The sequence below is a fragment of the Rhododendron vialii genome, chromosome 2a, assembly GCF_030253575.1.
Source record: "Rhododendron vialii isolate Sample 1 chromosome 2a, ASM3025357v1".
Lineage (NCBI taxonomy): Eukaryota > Viridiplantae > Streptophyta > Magnoliopsida > Ericales > Ericaceae > Rhododendron > Rhododendron vialii.
The window spans coordinates 34329190-34352298 of NC_080558.1; the positions used below are offsets into that span (position 1 = coordinate 34329190).

At 38.8% G+C, this 23109-nt stretch overlaps 1 protein-coding gene across 2 annotated transcripts; it reads right to left on the reverse strand.

Moving 5' to 3' along the window:
• Positions 1-447: 447 nt before the first annotated feature.
• Positions 448-22829, reverse strand: LOC131312882 (F-box/kelch-repeat protein At3g23880-like). Of its 2 annotated transcripts, XM_058340900.1 has the most exons (5): positions 22641-22797; positions 20410-20474; positions 15967-17236; positions 3783-4115; positions 448-652 (listed from the first exon to the last, which is right to left on the reverse strand). In XM_058340900.1, the coding sequence occupies exons 3-5, from the start codon at positions 17106-17108 to the stop codon at positions 649-651; spliced, it is 1479 nt and encodes a 492-aa protein (XP_058196883.1). In that variant the 5' UTR covers positions 17109-17236; positions 20410-20474; positions 22641-22797; the 3' UTR covers positions 448-648. The 2 variants fall into 2 exon arrangements, with proteins under 2 accessions (XP_058196883.1, XP_058196874.1); XM_058340891.1 differs by lacking the exon at positions 20410-20474 and having other exon boundaries at positions 22641-22829.
• Between the last annotated feature and the right edge of the window lie 280 nt (positions 22830-23109).

Consider the following 23109-nt stretch of genomic DNA (forward strand, 5'->3'; position numbering starts at 1 on the left):
AAAGCCTAACAAAGTTCTTTGGTTATAATCAACATACTTGATCATGTAAATAGTCTACACTATTAAACTTATTCAAACTTCTCAACCTTCTGAGAAAGTTCTATTCTCAAGGGACCGAAAGATTACCATTAACAGCGGGAAAATGATAAAATTCCTAGCAAAAGGTTAGGAAAGCAAAAAAGTTCCATTCGAACAAGAGCAAAAGATCATATTAAAAGAAATGCAAACTAATCAGGTTTATTCACGTGACGGAAATAATTTTTGACAAATTAACCATCCTCTTCTCATTTGACTCATGTTTCGGTGAAGAGAAACCAAAAAAAACAGAATCCACATTTCTCTTTGTTAAAGGTACAATGCGAATGCTGGAGAATCTGCAGCAGTTATGACAAAAGAATAGTTAAAAGTGTAGGTTTTTGTCATTCCCCGCCTGTGGCCTGCAACTCGTAGATTCAATCTGTAATATCCTTTCATCCAAACAAAGCGTAGATTCATCCACAAAATCAAAGCGATCGAGATATGATCATTCTTAGCACCGAAATAACAGTATCCAAATACATATGCATCCATCCAATAAAGTCCTATCAAGTGTATCCAAATACATTTAGTCAAAAAAAAAAAAAATCCATCATTGCGCGAGCCCACCGCTTATCTGTGAAACAGTAAAAAGGATAACTATCAATATCCATCAATCACAATAATTTTTTTTTAATTTTGTTAGGAGTTGAGCCGGTAGTTTTACTGCAGCAAAGTGCAACTAGACAACCATTTGGCCAACTATTCCCGATTCCTATGAATCACAATTACAAGGCCAAAATGATACTTCTCCACTTTTCACAAGATTGGCTGAAAACATCTAACCAGGCATTGTAATGAAGTGTCAACATGTTAAAGTTTGATAAGCTCGAGCGAGGCAACCGAGTTGGTCACGGGCAGTTTGGTTCTGTTTTACAATTATGCGCCTCAAACAACCCATCTTCAGCTACCCTTTTACAAGTTTGGCTCTAGATTTCTACAACTTGAGACCTATTGTCCACTCCAAGATCATTAGGTAGATATTTCACAACTATGGTAACAGAACCACCCATTTTTCCATACTTTTGCACAAGTTAGTTTTATATCTCTACTCCAGCTTCATATCAGTGACTATGGTTCTCCACGCATTGATTTAAACCTTTTTTTTTTTTTTGGTAACTTATTGATTTAAACCTTTTCCTCCCAAATGGCCCCATTTCTTCTTTTTTTACAAGTTTGGCTCTAAATGTGCATATTAAGCATTGTAACAATGGCTCCCAAGTTCGTTTATATTGAACAGGGTGGTCATGCTGATTCCGAGACTGACTGTTGCCACTTAACAACTAAACCCAAAAACAGCCCACGTCTTTCTTTTTTTTTTTGGAACGGCAAAAATTTATTAGGAAAACTTAACAATGGGTACATCAAGCAGGGGCAGAGGGGAAGGGAATCAACCAAAGGTTGATAAAAAAACACCAAAAGGGACTAAAGCCCAGAACACTCGGATTGGCCAAAGGCCAAACACCTAAAACAGGCCAAGCCCGAAACACCCAAGGGCCTCAAGCTGCCCAGATCAGAAATTACATCCCAAAGAAACAAGAAACGGGCCAAGCCCAGACCCATAAGAATCAGGCCCAACCCGAAACACCACAACCTAACCCTAGCCCTACGCAAATCAGCTGTCGCCGCCGCTAACCACAATGCCGATCACCACACCATGAGAGCACACCACCAGCAGCAAAACCAACTGCCCGGACCGCGAACCCATCACCACCCGATGACATAAATGATGACCACACCGCCTTGAGCCCCTCACATTCCCGGATCTCATAAATAACCGCCGAGAAATCGCCATTTCGATCCTCACAAACAGCCTAAGATACCGGCAACCAAGGCTCCATATGCCGCCACACCCACTGAAAAGAACAGAGCATCACCAAATCTGCAAAGCCCAGGTCCACAGCCACACCAGTCACCCCAACGCCGTTAAGCCAAACCAAATACACTCAGGAGTGATAAACGGTGGGAGACCTCACGAGCCTCACCTCCACCTGCCGCCAAGACCACACCTTGCCGTTAAGCAAACCGGTTACTCTCAAGAGAAGAAACCAGCGGGAGTCCCGGTGAAACAGAGGGGAGACGAAGAAGGGAGAGGAGATGGCAGCAAGAAGCGCAGTTGAGCATGATCTACAAAAGGAAAGGGAAGGGGAGAGAAAAGAAAAGAGAAAGGAGAGAGGGGGAGAGCAGAGAGAGGGAGAGAGAGCAGAGAGGGGGAGGGAGACGAGATGCCGCCCGGGGGAGGAGAGAGAGGCATCTCCAACCCAACCCCCGCAGAAACCCTAACCTGTTGGGATTCTAGTGAGAAGGGAGAAGGGGCTGTAGAGAGAGAAGGGAGAGGATTTTACTATAATCCAATTTCACTGTTTTCCAAAACAGCCCACTTTCAGCTACTTTTCATTATGTTTTGTTTGTATTATACGCTCAAGCATTGTATGGAAGTGTCGTCAGCTTAAGTTTTTTTTTTTTACCGCCGAGCAAGTTGCTCGTGCTGATTGCCAGGCCCTTTGATGACTATTTTAAAACTTTGAGCCCCCACATGACCCATTTTCAATTGTTTCACCATATTGGTGACTATTCTAAATCTCCACTATACAGTCTGGTGACTAAAGGGGTGTAAACGAGCCGAGCCGAACCGAGCTTCGGCGAGCTTACTAAACGAGCCAAAAACTCGAGCTCGAGCTCGGCTTGAGCCTTAACGAGTCGAGCTGAGTTTAGTCATTTACTAAACGAGCCTCTTTAATCGAGTCGAGCCTCCCTTAACGAGCCGAGCTTTTTGTCGAACGAGCCGAGCTCCACTCTGCTCGTTTACTAAACGAGCCGAGCCAAGCCTTAACGAATCGAACCGAGCCGAGCTTGCAAACTGCTCGGTTCGTTTACAGCCCTACAGTGACTATGCTAAAACTTTGAACCTCAAATGACCCATTTTTAGCTACTTAAGCACAATTTGCCCCTACACAACCCTTTTTTGATATTTTCACACATATTGGCTCTAAATCTCAACGTTTGGTGACGATTCTAAAACTTTGCACCTCAAACGACCCATTTTCATCTACTTAAGTGCAACTTGGCTCTTATTTCTACTCAGGCATCATAACGACATGTATTTTGCTCCCCAAACTTGTCCCTAAGGTCTTTGATGGCTATTTTCCAACCTTGACCCTTGAATGGCCTATTTTTTGCTACTTCATTACAAGGTTGACTCTAAATTTCTTCTTGGGCATTACAACTAGGTGCAGTGGGTCCTACAAGTTTCTTAACCTAGTGCAGGGGTCCATGCCATTCCCTGAGCCGTTAATTGTCCAATAAAAGAATATCCCAAACGACTCGTTTTTAGCTACTTTAAGTTGAGTTCTGAACCTATAACCGAACTCGTATCAACATGTTGTCAACTCTTCCAAGTTTCTTACTTCCTTTAGGCTCGAGGAAGGTGCTCGTTCGAATACCCAGATGCTTGTTGGCCATTTGACAACTCCAACCTCTGAAAAACCTATCTCATCTATTTTTTCACATGTTTCGATTTAACTATTTACATGAGCCGTAACAATGTGTCATCGACTCTTAAGAGTTTGTTTATGCTAGAGCAAGGTTCCCTTGTCAGTTCCTAGGCCACTTGGTGGATGTATTTGCGATTTCCTGAAAACTCCAAACAGTCAAATTTTGGTAATTTTTCACACCTGAATAAAAAAAGTACATGTAAACACACATACCTAAGAGTTGGTCCGCGATCCTCTGTCGAAGAGCTCTCCCAAACACGATGTTCCTGCATCAGTTTTGTCATCATGCTCTGGAGAAGGTCTATATGTCTCTGTCGTTCTTCGCCACGATGTTCCTGCAAGATTTGTGTCACCATGCCCTGGCAAAGGTCTATCTGTCTTTGTTGTTCCTTGAGGAACCTCTGTCGTTCTTTGGTTTCTTCGGTGAGCCTCCGTCGTTCTTCAATGTATCTCTCTCGTTCTTCTACTAAAGATCGGATCATCTCCGCCTTAGCAGCTCTAAGTGCATGTAGCTCCTCCTGTTGTGTGAGTGACGCAGCGTCGGATCTGGACGAAAGTGAAGAGAGTTATACGCTGTCCCCAAATAACCTTAATAGACACCTTTTCAATCATCTCAAAGGGGCAAATACCAAACATGATGGATCATCACATACAAGCGAATACAACTCAAGTCATACAGGAAGATAGTACAGAGTAGTTAAGAACACAATATATTTATCAGTTAGTGATCCGTTCTGACCTGTTTGAAATTAGTTCTATAGTTTTCCTATCTGTGAATTGATCTTTTGCAAAATTTAAAATCCCAAATCAACTAGAAAAAAATAAGAATACTGAAATTACAACGTGCAAGAGATTGATGACGTAAAATTAAGCAATAATAGGAAAGAAGACTCTCCTCGCCAAATGTCCTCAAATAGAAAGGTTCTCCCAATCATTGGAATACAAGCCATGTTTACTCTCATGATGGATAACATAGTCCTTTTCCAAAGGACAACTATACTTCTGGTAATAACTATAATATCAACTCTCAACCCCATCACAAAACTAAACACCCAATAATGTCATTAAACACTTCTTTATCCCAAACTTTTTAATTTAACTTGGCTCCAATTCTGGCCAAAAGCCACTGCCTCATCAATACAGTCCTCTTCCACATTTGGCCAAAAGCCACCGCCTCATCCCCATGAACGCCTGTATAGCACAAACATGGAAATATGGCACAGCGTACGCGTTTGACACATCATTTTTCACAAAATACAGGACCTGACATGCCTGGGTCATATTCAAAAACTATCTTCCATAAGGTGTGTATTAACAATTATCTTTGCGGTAAGGTATGAAAAATATGTAACACGACTTATTTTTTTTAGACCAACTTAACATCACAATTACATAAAAAAAAAGCAAAATACTAAGGAATGCAGACAATTGTAGGACCTTGTAAATTGTATGCACATATTGTTGATCTTATAAATCTTTCAAAACATATTTGCAATTCACAAGTAGCATTTCTGAGAATGCAAAAACATTGTCATTTAGAAGTGATTCATCACCTATTTCAAAAATTACTCTTAACCTTTGAGACTTTTGAAACTATTATCCAGATACTGCCCCCTGTTAACCTCTTATGAGAAACTTAACAGATTTTGTTGATGTTATCACCTTCTAATTAATAAATGCCGAGATTAATCCACAAACAGTTGCCATCAAGTATAAAAGGAAATATAAATACACAATTACTTCTCACATATGAGACCTTTAGAATTGGGTGGGGGGGGGGGGAATTTTAAGTATATTTCTTGTGATCCGCCAAACATAACGCTTCTTGTCTTTAATTTTTTTTACACTCATGGTCAATACATAAAGCCTTTTACTTGGTACTTAATCTTTTTTCTCAAATTTTCTGTGGAACTTCATTTTTTTACTCAAACTGAACTTTCTATGCACAAAGACAAAACAATTATTCATTGTACTTATTTTCTCATTTCTTAAATAATCTATAGGGAAACATTATTTACTTACTCTTTTCTTCTTCTTTACCGGTAATTAAAAATTATCTTGTTCAAGCCCGTAAGTTATAACTTCAATAATTAAACTCAACTTTGTTTACAATGTCTAGAAAGCTCAAGTTTTTTAGAAAAATTGTCTTCGAAGAGAAAAACTTTTCCTACTTCTAGCCAAAAGTTGGACCAAGCTTCAAAAAATGCACTAAACAAAAAAAAAAGCATGAATTTTGATGTCTTCTTTACAAACAAAAAATTCATCTTTTGTTAAAATTATTTCTACTTAAATTTGTCAACATGAGAGGCACCAAAACCAAAAGTCGTTCATATTTCATAAACAAAATATTGAAAATAACAAAATTACTTTAACATTCCATAATTGTATATTGTATTTCATTAATCACTCCTCTAAATTAAGCCCCTTTAAAGGTCGTGCGTGACTTTGTAGTTGGTTACATTTGTTATTGGTTGTTCTACAGTACATTAAATAAACGATGCCATTTTCTTACCGGTTATTTTATAGTTGTCATTCAAATGATATTTAAAGTTTTCACACTTGTTATATAAAAATTGCAACAATACTTGGTAACATAGCAAGGAAGGTCATTCTAAATGCCTATTCGTTGCATTTGAGGGCATTTTGGTCTGTCAGTACCCAAAAGCAACACTGTCAAGGCTAATTTAGCGGGAAGGGGAATCTAGACAAAATCATCAAAAGGGAGGGCAAAGTAATTTCTAAAACTAGAGGGAGGTCAAAGTAGTATTTGCCGCAAACTTTAAAGCAAATGCCATGAATGGGCAATATTTGTTTATTAAACAACTTGAAAGTAATGTCGTCTAAATGTATGACAATGATATATTGAGTAAATGTACTAGGGAATGAGATATCATGCATTCAGTTCAAAAAAGAATGCAATTTTGTGCATGTATCGTTTAAATGTTATATAAATAAGACGCAAAGTGATGCACAGTTTAGAGTGTGGTTGAGAAGTTGTGTGCTTGTGTTAGCTTCGTTGAAGTGTAAATTTCGGCGTGAATGGTTGTTATGACATGATTCGGGTATTTTTCCCCATTCTATCCTCAACACTTGTCTATATTGATGATATTCTACTCTTTTCTCCAGAAATTGAGTCTCATGTTGTATTACTACGAGCTTTCCATTCCCTGGTTCAAACCCATGGTATCATGCTCTCAGAGAAAAAAATGCTTCTTGCTTAACCAGAAATTGATTTTTTAGGGATGCACATCTCTAAAGGTCAATATGCCCTCCAACCTCATATAGCCTCCCAACTTGACCATTTTCCAGATGAAAATCTCACAGTCAAACAAGTTCAACAGTTTCTTGGAATTGTTAACTATATGACTGATTTCATTCCCAACCTTGCCCAATACCGTACTCCTCTTTCAGCTCTACTAAAGAAAACCCCTCCTCCTTGGTCAGTCCATTGTACCAAAGCTGTCAAAGACCTCAAAGCCATGGCCAAAACCCTTCCTTCGTTAACCATACCTTCAGATGGGAAAAGAGTTCTTCAGACAGATGCCTCTGATCTATATTGGGGAGCAGTTCTTTTAGAAGAAAATTCATATCAAAAGGGCAAAATTTATGGATACAAAAGTGGTGCATTCTCTCCAACAAAACTTCATTACCACTCTACTTACAAAGAAATTCTGGCAATTAAAAGGAGCATTGAGAAGTTTGAATTTCATCTAATCGGTCATCATTTTCTAATTGAGACTGATATGATGAGTTTTTCCAGTATGCTCAAGTTCAAACAGAAGCACCTTCCAAAGGCACAGTTGCTCAGATGGGCAAATTGGTTTTCCAATTGGAGTTTTGATGTTGTTCACATAAAAGGGAAAATAAATTAAAAAATTAGCCTAGGGTCCACTATAACATGTTTTTAACTCACTAGGTCCACTAATCAAGTTTCTAACCCACTAAGTCCACTAATATATATTTGGTAAGGCATAAAGTCCACTACATTTAAAAAGAGAATTATTGCCTGACAGAATTACCCTTCCATTCAAATCCCGTCAATTTAGCTCATTATCCTCCCATTATCCCTTCTAATTTTGAAATCAAAATCCCATCAATTTAGCCCATTATCCTCCCATTATCCCTTCTAGTTTTGCAAATCATGCCAATCACGGGTATATCTCTCTCTCGTCTCTCTCTATTTGGAATGTTGATCACGCCAATCACGGATATACTGATCTTGATATAGTTTCGTATGTAACGTTGTTGTACTTATATAACGTTATATAACAGTCGAAGATTCTCCTTTTTTGATACACTATATATAACGTTATTGTACATATATAACGTTATATATTCTCCTTTTTAAGAGTTACATATATCTGTGTAACGTTGTACAGATTTTGATATATGACCATGTATTTCGATTATTTGATTTTTTTATTACTGAATAAAAATATAAGGTTATAATTCTGCTTTTCATCAATCATTTATTGATTTGGTCCGCGCAGCGGCCTCTCTGACTTGCTTCTGATATATTTGGAATTTTCTGAATAAATATATAAGGTTATATAACATGTATCATCATATAACCATATTAAAAAGCATACCACGTAGAACCATCTATTCACACATAGTTTAACCAACATTGATATATACTGTCAATCGACATTGATATAACCATATATACTATCAATCGAATTCCTAACTTAATTCAACCATTCCATACACCAACCTATCAAATATATATAACCATATATACCCAGCGTTCACTTTTAGTTTTCTAAGAAACATATAGAATGGATCGAATCAAACGGAGGAGATTGACGGCAATGGGGATGAACCGAAGGGTGTCAACGGCGACGAGGATGCAGAATGACGGAGATGAATCGAACGAAATCGGAGATTGATCGACGGCGACGAGGATGTGAAACAAAGGTGAACAACTACGACGAGAATTTGACGACGACGGAGAAACAAAGCCGAACAACTGCGACGAGTGCGACGGCGTCCGACCGAAACGAAGGGCAACAACGGCGACTATTGGTGAACAAGATCGACTGTTGGTGGACGACAGAGATTGTCTGAAGACGACGACAAAGAACGCCGACGACAACAGACGATGGAACGGAGGAGCACACCGTCTCCATTTTTTTCCTCTCAGCCTGGTTTATTTTGGAAACAGGGGGAGGGGGGAGGGGTTTTATAATGGGGACTGAAATTTTCGGATAGAAATTTTTTGAAATGGCTAAAAAAATGGGGCAAAAAGTTTTTGAAAAGCAGGGGTATATTAGACTAACCAGGGTTATTATATCTTTCCTAATAGGTTAGTGGACTTAGGAGGTTATAGAATTTAGAAGTGGACTTATGGGGTTTGGAAAGTGGTATAGTGGACTTATGAAAAATTCTCCCAAAATAAATGTCCTTCCAGATTTCCTATCCAGACTCAAAAAAAAAATCAACCAATTTTCAAAACCAAAGCCATATTCATTTGTTCCTGGTTGTTTCCCAATGATTTCCTGTTTCCACCCAGTTAATCTTCTTGTCCACCTCCAATGTCATATTTTAGAGTTAACCCTTCTTTCCAGGTGTGTTCAAATGTGTCAAAACCTTCAACATCTCTGCATTTTCAAGTATGGTCTTGATGAAGGTCCCATAGGAGGTTTACCTTTCCATCCTGTCTATCTCTTTCTCACCCAGTTTGAAATATATGACCACAATGTCTTTTATTTCAAAAAGGAAGCCTACCTCCTCTTATGGTATTTAGTCGATGTTTATACTATAAGTATCTATTTTAATAGATCAGCAGTATTGGTTTATCTGGCATATACGGCATTCAATCAGGTCATCCTCCAGAGGATTTCTTTTTGAAATTCCTCTTACTCTTAAGAAGCATATCTTTCTAACAATAGAAGATCAGACAAATCCCAAACAGTGCAGGCGGGAATCTCCAATTTGCTTTTTGGACAATTCACAACAACAGATGTCTTTCTAATCCAGATAGTTCTATTATTTGGCGGAAGGAGTATCACACTATATTCCTCTCTGCATACCCAGAGTCTCAGAGAATCCAGATCAACAGTGGAAATTATCTTGTTATGACTCAAACACTCTGTTCACTCAATGGATTGACTCCTGCATAAGTTCCCTCATCTCTCCTCCATTATGAATCTGCAAACTGGAAATTCAATAATACTTATCCGGAAGAATGGCGCCAAAATATCCGATATCTTTTGGATCAATATTACTTGACTGACAGAACTGAAGACTATTCTGGAGAAAGTGGTTCAGATAATTCAAAGTAACAAATATGTGTTTTTGCCAGCTGTCTCTTTCATTTCCGGGAGGTAGTGAAATAATTGGTTTGTACTGTTGAAAGAAGTTTATTATTAGTGTGTACTGTTACTAGGTGATGTGTATAATGGACGTGGTAGTGTGGCAAATGTGGTGTGGTGTAAAAAGTTAGTAGGTGTGGACTCTAGTAGTAGTAAAAGTCATATGTGTAATAAGTGTGGCATGTAGTAGGCTTTGGCATGTAGTAGGCTAGGCCTAGAAAAATGTAATGAGTATTATTGACATGTGATGTAAGCAATGACGCTGAGCAGTCCCTCCTCATGCCTATAAAAGGAGGACTCTCTCCATTGTAAATCCAAGTCAGTGTGTTTCCAATAATACGTCTTCCCCTTGTGTTTCATTGCTCTCTCTCGGTCCTAACCTACTTCGTGTTTGTACCCACTTCGTGTCTGTCTAATTTGCACTTCATGCTGAGATATTCTTCTCGAACAAACTCTTTTGTGTTGTTATGGTCTCCAAGAAACTCAGTATGCAGGACTGAGATGAATTGATCAAAGGTTGGCAGTTGTTTAAGTTGTAGTTGTTCGTACTCACCCAGAGCTAAGAGCTAAGTACCATTGACGTAGACGGCCAAGGAATTTTGCTATATGCTTAGTAATAACGATACTCAGTGTAGCAGTTGGGGAGAGCATAGCAGCAGTGCATCAAGCATGAATCTCATAAAGTTTATCCAACCATTTTGATGGGGGAATATTATCAAAGGAAAAACCTTGGGTATGGATATTGGAATGTGAGAAAAAATCAAATGTTGGAATTTCAGGAGGTATGTCAAATTCAGGACCTTTTTCAATAATAGGATCTTCAACATGTTCCTCTGGAGAATGTTCTGGGTTCATCATGAAAACATAAGGGATTGGCATAGAGTCAATAGATTCAGTATCCGAATCAGACTCAATGGTTGGTTCAGGAGATGGGATTTCTGGTATAGTGGCTAGGGTATGTAGGAGAGTGGAGATTGGATTTTTGGAAGGGTTAGAAGTTGACTGAACCATTAACTGGGGTGACTTTGAATTTGAATCAGATCGTTTAGAAGGAGTGGAGGTTGTTAGAGCCAAGGTAGAGGTAGATGGTGGAGACAGAACTGTTGGAGATCGGATAGGCTTTATCTGGGGCTTTGGGAAAGGAAGTTTTGGTGGAGATGACCTTTTTGGTGGAGGAAGTAAAGTTGATGAGCTCCCAAAGATGGAGCTTGACTCACCAAATTCTAAAGTAGGGTTTATAGGTAAGGGTTGAGACATTTGAGGATACCCAGAAAAATATTCTTGAGAGGAAGAGGGGAACATGTCAAATGGGCTTTTTTGCTGAGAATACTGTTGAGCTTGAAGTGAATGAAGCTGATTCTTTAGATGCTTCATTTCAGCATCCATTTGGTTAAAAACTGCTGAAAATACGTGGTTGCCATATGCCATCTGGAGAAGTTCCTAGTGAATATTTTGAATTTTTATGCCATCTAGAGAAGTTCCTAGTGAATATTTTGAATTTTTTGCTGCAAATCTTTGATAAGAAGTTCTAAAGATGATAACTTCTTATGGAAAACATTCTCCAAATTTTGCTGAGAGTTAGCAATTCGCTGGAGAATTTTGTTTTGAGCTAGAGAATTTGCTGACTGCCAATTTATTGCTGCTTCCGTTGCTGACACTGCTTTGGTACTACCATCAGGGAGAATGGTAGAGGAGTGTAGAATTTATGACAGTGGGTCGTTCTTTCTTGAGAATTATGAAACTCCAAAGGAGGAAAATCTGCTTCAGTCCAGGAAGAGGATGAGGTGAACATAAAACATCCACTGGGTTGAGCAGAAGGACCATTATTTGATGGGGGTTGAGGACGAGGTGGAGATTTACAAGGAGTGGGAGGTAAAGGAGAACATAGTGGACATGGATCTTCAAAGTCATCGTCATCTTCTAGAAGACTGTCTTCTAGACACTCATCACAGTCACAAGCATCAAAATAACAATAACCTGTTTCTGGATTTTTGAAATAGAAGACTGGAAGGCCGCTGGATTGAAAATATTTAATTGGAGGGCCGGGTCTATAACCATCTACAAACATGTCAATTCTCAAGGGAAAATTGACAAGATGGGTGGAGGATGAGGCAGAGACTTCTTTTGGGAACGAAATCTCCACTGTACCATCAGGTTTTGGGATGAAAGTTGGATTTGAGGATTGAGCAGGTATGGGCTTTTGTTGGTTTTTCTCATAAGCTGTAACCCAAGACTCTGGGAGAAGCTTGAAAAGCTTAGGACGGGAAATCTGACGTGGAACATGGACACAGGAAACTTGGTGAGGTGCGTTGACAGTTAGAAAAAGGGCTTCGTCTATGGAGGAAGGTAATGACATGTTTGGGGCATGGTTTTGAAGGCGGTAGGCCATTTGATAGTGAAAGGTTGCTGCATATGTGGTAGAAATTTGGGAGATACCACCAATTTGAACTTGCACCTTCAGAGCTATTAGCAGATCCATCTGCTAGTGGCATGTTGAAATTGTGGTAAAAGGTAAAGACCACAGTTCCAGCATTTAACGTGGTTTGGACTGAAGCAATACATGCATGCCGGTACTGTATAAACCTGGTGTCTACCAGAGCAAGTCTGTAAGTAATAGGTAGACCTTTCCTGCCATGGAAAGTGACAGCCAATCTGATTACTCCAAAGTGAAAATGAGTAAATCTTTGTTGTTGCCAAAGGCGAGGCAAATCAACTGGGATTTCCAAGGGTAAAAGTTGTTCAGCTTCTATAGCTGCTATGAAACACTGATCAAACTTGAAGGCTTGGACATACTCTTTTACAGAAGTTGGTCGTTTTGTGGAGAAGAGTTGGGTGACGGTCTTTTTTACAGAAGTTTGTGGTCTAACAAAGGCATTATAGGGATTTAGAAAAGGGAGATCAATAAGGGGAACCTTACTATCATCAGGAAAATATTCAAATTCATACAAGTACTCAAGATTAGGAGAAGAGGTGGAGGAATTTCGGCTGGTGGACGATCGTGAAGGAACAAGAGATGAGGTGGCGGAGGAATGAGTAGAAAACAAATAATTCATTTTTACGTAAAAATCTGGGTTCTTCATTTCCTCATACAACAAATCTTTTTCTTTTCAATATAAGATCTTTAACTAATTTTGATTAATAAAATTCTGTATTCTAGGGTAGATAAACCGAGACACACCGCTCAAAAGCCAAAGTCTCAAGGTACTTTTAACCCACTGATACAAAATTCTTTAACCAAAATAGTTAATGAAGTTTCTGATGTGGAGGATCCTTAGAAGGCAACCACAGAGCATACGCTTCAATTTTTTTTTCTTTAGAAAAAACTTGAAGTAGTTTTGGAAAAGAAGTTCCCAGAAGGGGTTTAAGCTAGAATGAACAACATGGCTCTGATACCAAATTAGACAGACACGAAGTGGGTACAAACATGAAATAGGTTAGGATCGAGATAGAGAGCAATAGAGAACATGAGAGATGTATTATTGAGAAACACACACACTAACTTGCACTGACTTGGATTTACAATGGAGAGAGTACTCCTTTTATAGGCATAAGGAGGGACTGCTCAGCGTCATTGCTTACATCACATGTCAATAATACTCGTTACATTTTTCTAAGCCTAGCCTACTACATGCCAAAGCCTACTACATGCCACACTTATTACACATATGACTTTTACTACTACTAGAGTCCACACCTACTAACTTTTTACACTTGCTCTGGTAGACACCAGGTTTATACAGTATCAGCATGCAAGGACTGCTTCAGTTGTTGCTTCATCATCAATGGAAAATAGTGATTCAACATCGGCATCTTCAAGATCATCATCAATGAGATCAACCCCACCAAAGCTACCCATCATGGAATGAACCCAGAACACTACCAGCTTGCTCTCCAAGAGCACCAGCAACTTCAGTCAGAAGGTTTGATTTAGCCCACAACCTCTCAGTAGGCATGTGAAGCATTTTATGTAAATAAAAGGACAGAGCAAACAATAACTTCACACCTTTTTTTCCTTCGAATCGGCAATATAATTGCACTCCAATCTACCCCAATTGAGCTTCATCTTAAATTGTACGTGTGTGCGTGCGTGCGTGCGTGTGTGTGTGTGAGAGAGAGAGAGAGAGAGAGAGAGAGAGAGAGAATTGTTTGGTGGCTATGTTTGGTTGAAAGGGTAATTTGGACAGAGAAAACTAAAACATTGGTGATATCATGACTTTCTGATAGAAAATTAACTGGAACTTGACAGAAGGGGGAGTTATGATATTGTCAGGTAAAGTACGGGAGGTTAGTGACATTTCAGAAACCTAGGGGGAGGTACTGCTTTTGACAGAAACCTTAGGGAAGGTTAGTGAAATTTACCCTATAAATTATTGCTCCTGGGTAAGTCCTAAACAATGTCAGTATTTTCATTATGGGCGGGGGAGGATTGGATTGGATAAAGAAAATTCTTCTTGAAATACTATAACAATTTCCTATGACCAATGTTTCCAATTCCCAACCCTTACAATTTTGCAACACATGAAATTGGCTTCATTTATCAATTTATCATAAACGCAAAGATATAGATCTTTGTTAATCAAATTTAACGTAGTCTATAATACCAGATCCAATAGACGTAGCAGCCATTATATTAGTCCAGGTATCTCCACCAATATTTAACTGAATATAAACAGAGTGAAGGGGAGGCAAAATTCAGGTCTTTTGGGGCATCAGCATTTTTTTTATATGTTGACCATTGCTTGTTATGCACTATGCACCTTAATTGCCTCGGATCTGGCGCCTAAAATTGAATTCAATTTCAGAATAGCATCCTAAGGATCTAAATTAAGTGTACCAAGCTTGACAACTATATTCCTAATGAAAAACTTTTAAGCTTATGATTCCCAGGTACAATTTCTACTCCTGAGAAAAAGATAATAATAGTAATAATTCAACATTAAAACATAAAGGTTTTGCTTTCTTGAATAAGAAGGTTGACTGTCAGAAAGTCTTCATGAATTCCCTAAATTTGTTATCTAACCATCATAAAGGGACTCCCAGAAAAGGACCAGAGAGAACTTCAATAACAACCAACCTGGGCTCACCAACAAGAGAGAGAGAGAGAGAGAGAGAGAGAGAGAGAGAGAGAGAGAGAGAGAGAGCGCCTTATGAAACCAATCGACCAAGACTCACAAGAACATAACAAAACAACGTATCAATATTCAAAAGTATTCATATACAACTACATGCCTCAGCAAGATGTTATCAAGCCCATTAACATCTACTATGACTTCTTCCAAAAGTAATAAGATCAACTGAAAATGAAAATCACCCCACGTTCAAACGGATGTGTGATGGTAGTAGCGTAAAAGAATAGAACAAGTGGGCTGAACAAAACTCAAGATAGTTGACTAGTTCATAAACAAATTCTGTTATTAAGAAGAGTCAAAATAAGATACCAAGGTAAAAGAACTTGTAACACTTTTTGTGTTTTAAAACACACCATAGGATTTTCACTATACCATCATGATTGAACACCCGAATTCAATACAATCAAAGAGTTAACAAAATGTCATGACCCATGTACACAACCAAGTGTTTATAATCATATTTTGAAAACATTTGCCTGATACTCAAATTACATCAATTAAAAAGGCCTGTATCATAACTAAGGCATCATAAGGTCATCATATTCACATCATGTCCAACATCTCTGCAAGTATGGCAAAATGAAGAAAGACATAAAGGCACTAGTTAATATGGTTTAGGTACAACAAGCTCAGCATGTTAGAAAAAACGAGTTTAAGTTAATACTTTATCGATTTTTCACTATATCTACTTGCCCATATTTAATACCATGATCAACACTGCCACAAAAGCAGTCTCCATTGAACAAATTATGTCAAGGACACAAAACACCAAGCTACCAACCAAAACCCCCTACGACAGTAATGGGTGCACTCCCACATACATGCATGTGAGAGGGTTGTATTGGTTGGTTTCTGTGCCCTAACCGAACTGCAACTAAAAAACTCATGTAAAGTGTGAGCAAGATAGAACAGAGGAAAGTAAATGCTGAAATATGAGTTGAACCAAGCTTTTACCTGTCTTTCCTCTTCCTGCTCACTCCCCTTCTTGAAACTACATCTTTTTTGTTGAGCAAGACAAGATTCTCCTCGAAAGTATCAACATGAAAATGAGGAAAAACACCTTGAATTCCCAAATTCTTAACTTGTTGGCTACAGGGGTCATATGAAGAAAGCTCCCACTCAATTGGTGTTTTTCCCTCCAATAAAATATGACCATTATCCCTGAGACTTATTACGCGCAAAAATTCTACATTCAGATCAACTTTGAAAGGGTTATACCAAGAATCAACTACGCCATAGTCTTTCATTATCCAAATGGAACAAGAACTTCGCTTAAAGCCATTATAACATAACAGGGATAGCGATCCCCCGAATACTGAAGTATTGATGTCAGTTGCCCTGTTTACCATACCTTTTGGTAACAATATCGTTTGAAACACCTCATCACCCAAATCAAAGGACAAAATAAATGGCTCACCAGAATTATTCTCAGCTGCGAAATGAACAGCACCGTCAAAACAAGCAGCAAAGTGCCGAGATGGACTTATAGAAGACCCAAGTGGAAAGGAGTTACTCGCTCCACTGTTTATTTTCCACACACCTGCATTAAGGGAGTAAACCTCAACTAGAGGCGTCTCAGTCTCTCGACGCGGTTTATTTTCACTAAAAACAATTCTCACAATCTTATAATCATAGGCATGTGTATCAAATCCAAACCCTAGTCTACAATCATATCGACTCTTGACCTTAGTGCGAGGCTTTGGAAGGGTCAAGGACTTTCTAATTGATGGGTTCCAAAGAAAATGGCTATCCTGTTCGTAGAGGCAAAACAAACCTTTCACATAACCAAGTAAGTGATAAAAGTGGAGACTGCGGCTTTTCAGGGGGAATTCAATTTCTTGATACTCATGAAATGCATCTTCAGTATCACGAAATAGTTTATAGTGCTCTGTTCTGGTAGTGCGAATGCATTGCCTAACTATCAAGGGTGGGAGATTATTGTAACTGAGTGAGTGATTGAGGTGGGAACTGATGAAGGTAGGGCTTGTGATCAGAGAGTTCCAAACTTTGGAGACACAACTGAATCGGATTAGGGATTTGGGTGGAAGTCTCGAAAGGATATCCACCACAATGTCTTCTGGCAGAAAGTCCGACATTGTTGTCGTTCCTCTTCTTCTTACCAGTGGGTTGTGTTAATTTCCTCTTTCACCTTTGGTGTCTGTATGAGTAAGTAGATCTCTTCCAAAACAAACAAAAGAATCTACATAAACCTGGCTTTCGCATTCTGCAAAAAAAAAATGACACGCTAAGTATGGTGACATTGCAAAAGACTAAAGTACTAAATTTTAGTACCCAAAGTTTGAGGGAGAAACAAATCAAAATTTGGCATGCATCAACATCACTTCTTTTTTTTTTTTGATAAGTAAATAATTATATTAAAGAAGGCATTAAGGAAATGCCACCTGTATACAAAAAAGGCCACCAAGAAAACAAAAAAAAAAAGGCCCTATACACCACCAATTGAATGCAGCAACATCACTGAAGCAGGAATCATACTTAATTGAAGCTAACAGGTTGCTTAGGCCACAAACGATCAAAATTAAGAGGTAATCCTTTCCTGCACCCAATATCAGTAAAACTCAAGGACTTGCATCCTTCCTTACAAGTTACAACTAAAAGTAAAACCAATGCATTATAAGTACAACTCTTCGAATTCTCACGCTTATAAGAAACCAAGCTAAAGGTTATCATGCTCACATAAGAATCAAGGGTCTATCGTATTCTGAAAGTTTAGAACCCCAATCAACCTCAGGGTTCATCGACTAAAATCACAAGGGAAGGGTTAAAGAACAAGAGTAACAAATACAATAGTTAAAAGAAGTCACCACTTCTCCATTTGCTAGAGCGTGAATTTGGTCCCAAAAGTTGGCCTTGGTTTGGGCTTCTAGGAGGAAAGACTCAACCACTCCAAATAGAAACAACTGAAAGACAGCCCAGAAGCTCAATAACTGATCAACTCAAAACATATCCAAAAGTGATATACACTGCAATTGTGGAAATATGCACCCCTGTTTGTTCAATATCAAACCAAGGCTGAAGGCACCAGGGTTTGGATGTTGTTGCTGATTGTTGGACTTGTAATCAGGTTTCTAAATCATCTCCAACACTTCACTCAAATCTTTACTTTATGTGAATACAAAATGAGTTAAATCTTCAAATGATTAGTCAATTTAAGTTTGTGACAACATCCGAGTAAGCGTCGCAGATGACCTAATGATAGTGGGGACATTGGGACATGACATCTATGATCAGCCCAATATTATCACCTTTGACGTTGGTAGTCCAGAGATCACATCAATGTTTTTTGAAGCTAAGAAAAACAGAAAGCCTTAGAGAGGCTGATTTTGGTCAAAGGATCTCAAAACTATCCACTAAAACCAAAAGTAAAAAAGAAATACTCCTTTTATTGGGAGGATTTTTAAGGATGTCTCGTTACTAAGTTGACTGACGTGTTATTTGGTAGTTTTCCGAACTTAAATTTATATCAGAAGCCAAAGTGCCAAACTTTACAGCAAGACAAAGCAGGGGAATACCTGTATCCATGGCAAACCAGTATCCCGAAATGGTGTCCATACTTCATAGAAAATGAGTTAGAGCTTCAAATCTTTAGTCAATGTAAGTTTGTTACAACATTGGAGGAAGTGCTATATAAAATGGAGATGACCTAGATAGAGGGGATGTGGGGAAATAGAATCTCTGATCAGCTCAAAACTATCAAACCTTGGGCGATGGTAGTGCAGAGATCACATCAGTGTTATTTGAACTACGAAATATGTAAGTTCTAGGGTAAGGCTGATTTAGTCAAAGGATCTCAACACTGTCCACCAAAACCAAGAGGGGGAAAAAGTAATACTCCTTTATTGGGAGGATTTTTTAGGATTTCTCCTTTATTAAGTTGACTGGTGTGTGAAACTTTTAGTTTTCGGAACATTAAATTTATATCAAAAGCTGAACTTGACAACAAGGCAAAGCAGGGGCATACCCCTTTCCATATCCCATATTGGTATCCATGCTTTAAAGAAAATGAGTTAAAGCTTCAAATCTTAAGTAAATTTGAGTTTGTGATGACATTGAAGTAAGCGTTGCCCGTTGGAGATGACCTAATGATGGTGGTTGGGTCATGGGGAAATAACATCTATGATCAGCCCAAAGCTATCAAACTTTGGACAATAGCAATATAGAAGTTTTAGGGTAAGGCTGCTTTTAGTCAAAGATCTAAACACTGTCCACCAAAACCAAGAGTTAAAGGATTTTGAGGATGTCTCCTCAGGTAAGTTGACTAACATGTGAACTTTTAAATTTTTGGAACTTAAATTTATATCAAAAGTTAAACTTTACAACAAGGCAAAGCAAGGGCATACCCGCATCCCATATTGGCATCCATGCTTCATAGAAAATGAGTTCAAAGCTTCAAATCTTTAGTAAATTTAAGTTTGTTACAACATTGGAGTAAGTGTTTCCTGCATTGGAGATGATCTAATGATAGTGGGGATGTGGGGAAATAGCATCTATGATCAGCCCAAAACTATCAGTGCATAAATCACATCAGTGTTATAGAAGCTAAGAAATACAGAAAGTCTCGTGAGGCTGCATTTGGTGACTTTGGTCAAATGATCTCAGCACTATCCACTGACACCAATAGGGGAGAAAAAGGAATATCCCTTTTGGGAGGATCTTTTAGGATGTTTCCTTTACTAAGTTGGCTGATGTGTGAAATATTTTTTCTCAAATAAGTTTAATCTATATCAAAGCCAAAATTTACAGCAAGACAAAGCAGGGGCATATCCCTTGGCAACTAAACAAAAACAAAAATCAAGACCGATCACCTAACAGTATCCCTAGCCCTAGTACATCTCAAAACATTAGGCGAAATATTCCAAATGCGGCAAATGTGCCTATTAGAATATGGATCAGATTGTTCTAGGAGATGGCTTTATTCCTTGGATCCCTTTCAATAGCATGAAAAGTCTGGTATACAAAGTGAGAACGGGGTCCACACTTCTCGAAGTTGTGCATGCCTTTTACATGCCAAAAATATAACTATGTAAAGCTATGCATTGCATACTTCTCCTTTTTATCAAAATCAAATGTAGGAACACTGCAGGAAAGAGATGTTTTGCTATCAAGTAGTAGCCTCAATTTCCAATCTAATCTGAGACTAGCAATTTCTATCTTCACGTCCATTCACGAAACCAATGCGACGGCAATCTCAGTTTCTTCAAACCCCAAGGACTATACATTCAAAACTATACAAAAAAATAATAATAATAATAATAAAATAAAATTTAAGACAACAAAATCACCATCAAAAGCAAAAGACTATTTAACAGGAATATTTTCTAAGTTCACATAACTAAAGTGTCTTTGGGGGGATTTTTTTTAGCAACAAAATCTCACCTGTATGTTCTCCCTTTGAGCCAAAGGCTCAGATCCAAAGCCCCTTTTTTAAGCTTTGTTTCTTACTGAAAAGCCAAAAACAAAAACAAAAAAAATACCATTGACTACAATTGCCAAACAACTTAATTATAAGTGCTTAATTGAAGAATAAAACTCTCTCTAGAATTCAATCATGGTCAAATAAATAACTATCTTAAGGTGGGAGAGCTCAGATGGTCAAATCCGTGCTTTTTATCATTTTGGTCTATTGGGCTTCTATTTTCATCCTCCCTCAGAAAGTGATCCAAGAGATTGAGCATCTACTTAGGGCCTTCCTTAGGTCTGGTTTAGATCTGAAAAGTGCAGGGGCTAGGTTTCATGGGAGGGTATCTGTGTTCTTAAAGATGAGGCTGGCCTTGGCTTTAGACTCATGAAGGACTAGAATAGAGCCTCAATTGCTAGACACCAGTGGGTTAATACTTACATAATCAAAGACAAGTGTTTGGGGTTTGAGAATTCCTCCTAATGCTTCTCGGATAGTAGCAAAATCCTAAACCTGAGAGAGAAAGTGCAGCCTTGGATAACAAATAGGGTTGGGGATGGGGTCAACACTTTCTTCAGTTTCTTGTGACTTAATAATTGGCATCCATTAGGACCTTTACCAGAAATTTGGGGAGCATGTGGTGCATAAAATGGGAAGATCTTCGATTGCCAAGCTCAGTTCTATTATCCAGTTGGGCAGATGGTGTCAGCCAAGGTAGAGGAATCCTATTATTATGGAGATTATGAATGAGACCCCAAGGAATTTGCTCCATGTTCCCCATTTTTCTGGTTCTATTAAGTTGGATGGAGGGGAGTACACTGCAAGATCTGCTTGGCAGGCCTTTAGGGTTTCTGATCCTCATTTTCCTTGAAACAAGGTTATCTGGTTTAAGCCCATACCCCAAGGTGGGCTTTCATTCAGCGGTTATCAGAGGAGATTGTCTACAAAAGATAGACTTCCCACTTGCAGGTGGATCCTCAATGTAATCTCTGCCTTAGGTAAAATGAATCCCACTCCCGTCTTTTCTTTTCCAGTATCTATGCTCAACTAGTTTAGACCTCTATCCTAGTCCATCCTAGAGTGTAATGAGATTACCGGTAGTCCTGTGGATCTGTCTCGGGCTTTGAGTTGGGCAAAGCAATACAAAGGTGGTAATTCTATGGCTCACGTGGTTTTCAAATTGTACTTGGCAGCAACAATTTACTGGCTGCGGAAGGAAAGAAATGGGAGGTTTTTTCAGCGCCAGAGTATGGCCTGTTATTCTTTGCATTGCCTTATCATGGACTGTGGAAGGAAAGCCTCTACCCAGAATCTACCCATTGCTGCAGCTTGGAGAATTCATAGGAAGATTTTTTGTTTTTCCCCTAAATGTTTTGGGGTTAGTAGCCATTTTTTTGTGGTGTTGTTTTCTCCTAGATGTATTCTGGTGTGTAGTTCCTCTCGTTCGTGGATTGTTTGCTTTAATAAGATCATAATTTTATTTTTATTTTTTTTGATCCTCTAACATCATGATTCATCCCCCAAAAAAAAATTCAAATAAAAGCAACCCTTTGTAGCTTGGTTTCACTGGCAGACCCATTCATTTACAAACATGTCTACTGGAAAATACCACTTTATTGCTGTGCAGGTAAATAATATCCCTCTCCCAAGATTAGGGCTGCAAACGAACTTGCAAGCAGCTCATGGCTCAGCTCGTTAAAGCTAGGCTAGGCTAGGCTCGGCTTGGCTCGTTTAGTGATTGAGCCAAGCTTGACGCTCAAAAAGCTTGGCTCGCAAAAGCTAGGCTTGTTTGTATAAGGTCGGCTCGTTTAAGGAGACTTGTTAAATAAATTAGCAAGGCTCGGCTCGAGCTCGAGTTTTAGGCTTAGTAAATAAGCCGAGCTTCAACACTATGAAGATCGGTTCGGCCCCTAGTCCAATAGTATTGTTATCCGGGTTTTTTGAAATGATGTTTCGGGCCAATGGAAGGTCCAGTGCTGCTACGCCATTTAACTACGGTGGATATGTAAATTCAGAAAATGGTACCAATAAGGATGAAACACAAAAATGGAAAAAAAAAATTTAAAAGAAGAAGAAGAAGAAGAAGGGGAAAAACTTATCGGTGTCTATTATCTCATTGTAAACAGCAAGAAATCTCCTTGTAATTAGCGATAAATAAGAGAAGCGGAAAACAAGAGAGATGGAGGTCGATGGAGAGGACATTGCATACCGTGGGTGTGGCTTTGGAGTGGCAGAGGACGGTGGAGACGGCCGCCAATGGTGATCGAAAAGGAGGGCTTATTATGTTAGGGCACATGCGGAGGCCGGAGGGAAAAAGGGGGAAAATGCTCTCGGATGTGTAATGTATTGTCGGACATCGCGCCACTATCTCGGGCCTTGTCTTTTCTTTTACCGGTAACTAGCATTCAATCAGTTCTATGTACGGACAAAATTAATCCGTTTTAGCGTTGTGCCCGATTGATAACGCTATAACGGGTTAGTTTTGTCCGTGCATAAATGTCCGATTGATAAACGCTATAACGGGTTAGTTTTGCCCGTGCATAAAACGGATTGAACGATAGTTTATGAAAAAATATAATGATAGCTTATAAACACAATTACTTTACAATGAGGGAAATCATAATAGATGAGTGAAAATAGCATAAGCAACGTTATGAGACAGAATGTGAACAATTCAA